The sequence below is a fragment of the Pundamilia nyererei genome, unplaced genomic scaffold, assembly GCF_000239375.1.
Source record: "Pundamilia nyererei isolate P.nyererei 1_Seehausen unplaced genomic scaffold, PunNye1.0 scaffold00238, whole genome shotgun sequence".
NCBI lineage: Eukaryota > Metazoa > Chordata > Actinopteri > Cichliformes > Cichlidae > Pundamilia > Pundamilia nyererei.
The window spans coordinates 645,720-653,358 of NW_005187639.1; the positions used below are offsets into that span (position 1 = coordinate 645,720).

General features: G+C 50.0%; 1 protein-coding gene and 1 long non-coding RNA gene across 3 annotated transcripts in view; one reads left to right on the top strand and one right to left on the bottom strand.

Annotated features, from left to right (window-relative positions):
* Positions 1-4,761, top strand: part of LOC102213333 (bromodomain-containing protein 3) — a 14,895-nt gene extending 10,134 nt beyond the window's left edge. Inside the window, exons 8-12 of one of the 2 annotated variants that reach the window (XM_005749181.1) lie at positions 447-575; positions 646-852; positions 1,018-1,250; positions 1,323-1,621; positions 1,814-4,761. In XM_005749181.1, the coding sequence (XP_005749238.1) occupies positions 447-575; positions 646-852; positions 1,018-1,250; positions 1,323-1,621; positions 1,814-1,932 (987 nt within the window). In that variant the 3' untranslated portion in view covers positions 1,933-4,761. The remainder of the gene's footprint in view (positions 1-446; positions 576-645; positions 853-1,017; positions 1,251-1,322; positions 1,622-1,813) is intronic. The other variant, XM_005749182.1, reaches the window with a different exon arrangement.
* A 559-nt stretch (positions 4,762-5,320) lies between these two features.
* On the bottom strand, positions 5,321-7,428 carry LOC102214002 (uncharacterized). Its single transcript, XR_312159.1, has 2 exons — positions 7,017-7,428; positions 5,321-6,164 (listed from the first exon to the last, which is right to left on the bottom strand). It is a non-coding gene; the product is annotated as an uncharacterized LOC102214002 (long non-coding RNA).
* Positions 7,429-7,639: the final 211 nt, after the last annotated feature.

Sequence of the window (7,639 nt, forward strand, 5' to 3'; positions counted from 1 at the left end):
TTTTACTTTAGTCCATGACTCGCTTACCTTCAGGGTCATACGTCACATGAAAACCAAAATAATTCCAAACGCCAGATCTGAATGAGGGTGGGGGAGGTTCAATTTGCCATGTTGCAACGAGCTTAACTTCTGTCTGCTAGCTTGCCCTGCGCTCAGTGAATCTGCGTTCGACTACTCCGCCTAGGCTGCACTGTCGAGCGCAGATCCACTGAGCGCTCAACACAGACAGCATCGTCAGAAGGAAAGTTGATAAAATAAATTAAAAATGTTGTATTGTTCCATACATATGCGTACCGAACCGAAAGCACTGTATCGAACGGTTCAATATCGATACGAATATCGTTGCACCCCTACTTTTAACGCCGCTGGGTGTCTGTACTCCGCACCTTCAGATGTCCAAATGGGAGGTTTGGCGCCATCTCTGACGTTCTTTTGTTTCCTGACAGAAAAAAATGGATAAAGGCGAGTACAGCGACCCTCAGAGCTTCGCCACTGACGTCAGGTTAATGTTCTCCAACTGCTACAAGTACAACCCCCCAGACCACGAGGTGGTGGCCATGGCCCGCAAGCTGCAGGTACGTAAAGCCTCCGTTTCCTGCTCGATCGATCGCTGCGATCAGGTATCGATAACCCGTCTGCCATTAGGACGTGTTTGAAATGCGTTTCGCTAAAATCCCTGACGAGGGCCTGGAGGCGTCGGTCCCCACCACGACACCGGTGGTCAGCAAAAGCACCGCCTCCTCCGACAGCAGCAACAACTCCTCCTCTGACGAATCGTCCGACTCTGAGGAGGAGCGGGCCACGCGATTGGCTGAGCTACAGGAGCAGGTTGGTGCTGCCGACCAATCACAGGTCAAGAACATCTTGGTTTTCTTCTTTTTATCATTTTAGATTTCACGATTTGTTTACTTGACATTCATGTTTGAAATATCCATGGCCCCTGTGACTCACCCCGTGAAGGCGTGGCCGTGTATTGATCACAGATGACGGGTATTGATAATCAGTTTATTCCATCAGTTGAAGGCGGTGCACGAGCAGCTGGCGGTCCTGTCCCAGGCGCCGGTCAGCAAGCCAAAGAAGAAGAAAGAGAAGAAAGACAAGGAGAAGAAGAAAGAGAAGGAGAAAGACAAGGGAAATAAAGGCAAGATGGAGGAAGAGAAGAAGCCAAAGGCCGCCGCCCAGCAGCCCAAACCGGCCAATCAGAAGAAGGCGCCAGCCAGAAAAGCCAACAGCACGGTGACGGCCACCAGGTACGACTCAGTGTTCAGCAAATCCACCTGAGAAAAGGGACAATGTAGTGACCGCAGTGACTGTGTTTCCAGGCAACCCAAGAAAGGCAGCAAGACGTCGGGCAGCGGCTCAGCCAACGGGGACGACGGCGAGGAGTCGTCGCTGCCGATGTCGTACGATGAGAAGCGGCAGCTGAGTCTGGACATCAACCGGCTGCCGGGAGAGAAGCTGGGCCGTGTCGTGCACATCATCCAGACCAGAGAGCCGTCGCTGAGGGACTCGAACCCCGACGAGATCGAGATCGACTTCGAGACGCTCAAACCCTCCACGCTCCGAGAGCTCGAGCGCTACGTCAAGTCCTGCCTGCAGAAGAAGCAAAGGAAGCTACTGCGTAAGTACCGCCTCAAAAGCACGGCCGTCGATGTCTGAGCGGTCCGATACGGGGGGTGGGTTCATCGTGTGAGCGTTGGACTTGGGCGACTGAGCCGTGTTGTCTAGGCAACAATCATCGAGCGCCAACAGAAACGGTGTCACCTGGCCGGGACTGTCTCATTGACTCGTCTTCCTTTATTTCTCTTTTCAGAGAAGGCAGCTGGAGGCGGGGCCTCAGGAGGCGGGGCCAGTCGTTTGAGTGGCAGCTCCTCTTCCTCCTCCGATGACAGCTCCTCGACAGGAACCTCCTCATCCTCCGACACAGACTGAACACGCGTTCACACATACACGTGTTACTGAACACACACACACACACACACACCTCCATCCTGAACAAACACAAAGACAGAGATACACACTCTGAACTTGTTACACACACGTTTAAACACAGAGACTGGATGTAAATAGGCTGACCTGTTTGTTTTTTTTAGCTCCTAGTGCTTTTGTTTTTTGTTTCATTTTTTCCGCTATTGGAGGACTGCAGACAGAAGAAAGTGATGGAGGAGGAAGGATGTGGGCGGAGTCAGGTAGAGCGATGGGCAGCCCGTCTGGGAGTCTTACTGATCTGTGGACAGAAATGCAACCGTCGAGACTTTCTTTCTTCGTCTTTTTCTTCTTCGTGGACGGCTGGCGGTGACCCCTGACCTCTGAATACATTCCACAAGTATCATTGGAGAGGAGGAGCAGGTGATCTCAGCAGGTTTGTGGATACTGAGACGAATGAGCGCATCTCACGTTTCATTTGAAGCTGTCGGCAGCGCTGCAGCAGAGAGAAGACCTGACGATGTCAGCGTGTGACATCACAGAACAGTTTTACAAATAACCGTTTTTTCTCTGAACCTGGCGGCAAGGCGTTGTTTAGCCCCTCCTTCTGATGTGCCGTCTGCTACTTTAAACTGGGATTGAGAAAACCAGCGAGGTGGGAAACAGGCAGGAGTATGGCAGTGGGCGGGGTCAGCAGGAAAATACAGTTTAGCAGTTTAAAGGTACTTTTTGTAAAATCCAGCTTAAATGTTAAAATTAAAAGCTTTTCAAATTAAAAGTGTGTCACTGAGGTGAAAAAGGAAGAACTTTAGTGTAATACCAGTTTGTGCCACTAAATGAAACCAGCGTAAACTTTATTTAAAACGGGTATGAGTACATTCCTGTGCCAGTGTGAAAACGAAGAGGACAAGGCCTAACCTCAGTCAGTGGTGACATGGTGCCCCCTGGTGGTGGAATGTTTAGTTACATTCTGCAGAAGGTTGTTACAAAAAGTATCTTTAATTCAAAACTTTATTTAAATTTTGAGGTATTTATGACGGGTAACTGACGGCGCCAGGCCAAAACCCTGATTTTGTTTATGGTGGTTGGTTCAGTTTGGCGTTAAACCCTTTAAAACACGTAACAGGAAACTGCGTGCCTGCAGATAGAACAGAGGGCGTGCCCATGCCGCCTGCTCTGGAGCTGAGTCCTCATCAGGTAACGCTTTAAAAAGTGTCCAAGTGGACTCTTGATGGATCGTCTCAGCGGGAAATAAACCAGATTTTTTTGACTGATCGACCCTTTGGATCGAACCGGCTTCTGGATCTTTCAGCTCCACCTTAAAAACCTCTGATACCAACCCTGCCCCCTGCTGGTCCTGCAACCCTAGACACAACTTCCTGTTTGTCCTTGGGGTCATCGTGGCAATGTGGGTGGGGTCACAGGATCCTGACCCCGCCCCCAGCACGGCTCTGTCAGCACAGAGACGTTGATTTATTTTTTTTTAACACTACATTTCCTGTTTTTGATTTTCAGGTTGTGTGCTGAACTTGTTTGTGTCTTATAAGGTTCTCTATATAAAATGTCTTTCTATTGCTGTCCTGTTCAAGCGCCGCCCCCATTCTCACCCCGCCAAAAAAGAACCACTCATACTGTACCGCCTCCTCCTGTCAGGGTCCAAACTCGGAGCACCTCGTTTCTTTTAAAGCTTTTTAGACAATTTATTTTAAGGTTTTAGAGCTCGCTGCCGCTCGGAGGACATCAGGACGCAAGAAACGATTTCTGAGGAAAATGCCACGCCCACCGCAGTCACAACTCATTTTCGCGATTTCAGAAAAAACCCGTCTGTCAAGCGCTCGGCAGATGTTTGTGGCTTACGTTGGGCTTTGTGGCGTCAGATTTCTGATCACCTGACGTCAGTGTCAGGCGGATAGGCCTGTTGCCCTCTGACCTATGATTACACCTCCGATGGTGTTGGGCTCTCTGGGACGCGGCCATAGTTCTTATCCCTGGACGCCGTGTCGGTTCTTGGCAAAGGAAATATCGACAAACAGGAAGTTTGTTTTCTCTGAAAAATTCATCATGACGTTGACCGCCGCGTCCTCGGTGGCGTTCTGAATTTTGTACAAGCTGCAGAGCGCAAACAAAGATGAATCATGAATATTAGACGTAGAGTTTTACTGAAACTGTTGAATCGGCATGCCCAATGATATAAATGGTTTCCGATTGGCTGGAGCCAGGGGGCGTGTTCAGTAAAACCTCACCTCCCCTCGCTCCTCTGACCCCTGATTATTGGCGACCTCCAGCTGGAGATCAGTTTACCTGTGGTGCCCCCTGGAGGTAACCTGGTAAGAAACCTGTAAATGGCAGGTGTTGGAGAATAATCTGACGTCGTGATCACACGACCTCCGGGTGGCACCGCATCGTCATCTGTTGTCACGGATCTTTCCTTTAGCCTCCACGTTTTGTTTTGCGGGCGCATTACGACTCGATGGACCGGGCAAAGCGTTCGATCGGGACCCCCTGCGACAGACAGGCGGACAGCTCGTTGCCACAGTAACCCTCCTCTTTGTTTTTAGTTGATGGTTGAGCTTCGACGCTCATAGTTAATTTTGTATTTTAATAAGAAAAGGAAACAGTGGTTTTATGTATTGCATGCACTCCGGCCGTACGTTTTTCTCGCGTATGTTTGAGCGCTGTATAGTAGCTGTAAAGTAGCCGTCTGAGGTTAGAGCGAGCTCCACTCGTAGAGACGCAGAGGGGACGAAACAAGTGAATTATTTGATGTAATTACTGATATGGGATCCTTATTTTCTGAGTTCATTTGTTTTCATAAATAAACACATAAACTGAAAACAAGTGGCTCCACTCTTTTGTCACCGAGCGCGCTCTAACGGACGAAGTGAGAGAAGTCCTCGGGGCCACCTGAGGCGTGCTGTGACGCTGGACGTTGTCCTGGACTGCACCGAGTGGGCGGGGCTGAGACGAGCCCGCTGCTCCCTCGTGACACGCCGGAGTCGACATGCAGCTAATTCTAAACTAATAAACAGTCACCACACACACAAGCCCCGCCCCACCCCCTATACCACTCTTTAATCCTGGGGTGTCAAATATAAGGCTCGAGGGCCAGAACGGGAAAATGTGAAGGGAGGATCAAATTCTGGACTTTTTCATGAGTTTCATTTCCTGCTGCTTCGAACCACACCAAAGTCCTTACGTGAAAGAAAAGGTTTTGTGAGTTACAGCAGATCATCATCACAGTCTGAACACATTTATCAGAATCTTTGAGTTACTGCAGCAACATTTCTTCATCGCGCTGGTGGAACTGTGCTTGGCCTTGTTTGTATATCAGTTTCACTGGCCTGACATTAGGGGGCGCTCTCAGACAGTCTTCACTGAGTAAGAATGACAGAGCTAAAACAAGAAAACATTTTATTCGTCGTTTCCATAAATCAGTAACACGTCTGAAGACTCGTTACCTTCAATTTCTCTCAGTGACAATGATTTTACCCAGAAAGCACCAGTGTGCTGTAACTGCGTGCTGATTGGTCACTTAAGGGTTTCAAACAGGACAATGTCTTTTGGTGGCATGCTGGATGAAGGTGATGGTTTCAGTGTGGTGCTGCTGGCTTCATTCCCCAAATCAAAATGGAGGACACTAGGGTTAGATACTGACACGGGACGCCCCCTGTAGGGCAGGAAGTCCATTAAACTGGTCATCAGAGCTGACGCTGGAGCTCGCCAAGCTGACAATTAATACTGTTCGTTTTATTCTTGTCTGCAGTCAGTGGGTGAGAGAGGGGCGGGGATCTTAATGCTTCTCTCTGATTGGACAGTTCTCTAAATTAAAAACAAAATGTTTGTTAGTGACCAAACTGAACTGCTCTGCGTCACATGATGCTGCAGATCCGGGACCGCCCCTCGTCCGCACCCCTCCTGTCTCGGACCAGGACTGCCTGGTTGCCATAGTTACTGTACCAGGCTGATTGGCTGCGGCTCAGGTAGGTGGAGGGCGGTGCTGCTTCCAGCTGCTGCTGCTGCCAGATGAGCAGTGACGTGTCGCGATACCGCAGCCGCCCGAAGACCTCGGACAGCGCCTTCTCTGCCAGGGGGGGCCGAGCAGAACAGTGAGGAGCCTGTCCCTCTACGACAGCTGGATCAGACATGTCTGACATGGCGTCGGCGCTCCAAGGACCAGTGCGACTTGGTCCAGATTGGACTGTCTCAGGACAAAGTCTGACCCCGTCATAACCTCACACCTGAAGAAGAGCACAGGTGAACCATTAGAGTTCAGAGTTCTGACCCCGCCCTCAAATACTCATACAGGTGTGGACAGGTGTTAGACCTCATCACCAGCTTCCAGCAGCTCTGCTTTTAAGATTCAAACTTTCCTTTTTGCTAAAGCATATAGTTAGGGCTGGACCAGGTGACCCTGAATCCTCCCTTAGTTACGCTGCAATAGACGTAGGCTGCCGGGGATTCCCATGATGCACTGGGTGTTTCTTCTTCACTCTGTGTTATTAGACCTCTGTGCATTGAATCATACTTGTTATTGATCCCGGTCTCTCTTCCACAGCATGTCTTTATCCTGTCTTCCTTCTTTCACCCCCAACCAGTCGCGGCAGATGGCCCCGCTCCTCCCTGAGCCTGATTCTAATAGGGGTTACTTCCTGTTAAGAGTTTTTCCTTCCCACTGTCGCCAAAGTGCTTGCTCATAGGGAGTTGTCAGATCTTTGGGGCTTTCTCAGTATTACTGTATGCTCTTTACCTTACAGTAGAAAGTACTTTGAGGTGACAGTTGCTGTGGTGCTAATAATATAAATGAAATTGGATTAAACTGACACTGTGAAGAACCTGAAACCTCGGAGGTCTTCACAGGTGACCCGTACCTCATACTCTGAAGAAAGGTGAACAGCTTGCTCTTTAATTTAAAACCAAATTCGGATTGGCTGGGAGTGCTGGGGTCATCGCTGATGGTGAATCAGACTCTATCAACATCCTCCTCTGTCACTCCTATGTCCTCATTCACTACATCCACGAGTCTCTCTGCTCAATGTGAATAAAGTTATTTTGAACGGTAATTACGGCTGTGGGAAATTCACCGGGTTTACCTCCATCAGCTTGGCCGCCCTCCTGCTGTCGTCCCCACCGGCTGCAGCGCCTCATCCCGGGCTGAGCTCCGCTGGCCGAGCGGCTAACAGCTCCTGCTCAGAATGCTGAAGCCGCAGCCTCCGGCTAATCCCGCTGCTAGTTCTTAGCCTCAGTTAGCTCATCAGGGATCAGGTCACAGCACGAGCTCCCCGCGACGATGACGTCAACGTCAATACACGCCGAAGCTGAAAACATCAGAAATAAGCTGTGACATTTCACCGTGTTTCAGCCCTGCTGACGTTAGCATGGTTAGCCTTTAGCCGCAGAGCGTCTGGAGCTTCCGTTGAAACCAATAGCAACGGTGCGTCTGCAGTCTGGTCCGGGCAGCAACAAAGCGCGCGGTCACAGATGTTCCACTCCTGACGTTACCGACAGTGGCTGTGTCCCAATTCATGGTCTGCACGCTTGAAGTACGCATTTTAAGTGCGGTTACGTCACCGCCACGCAACGACGGCTGTTTGAAGTGTACTTCAAACGCATACTCCAAATGCGCCGTCGATTTCCCCAAATATCAAGCGTGGTCCGGTGCACGCTTCGTGGTCCCATATATCCCACAATTCATAGCGCGGCGGTGGGTGTGGAT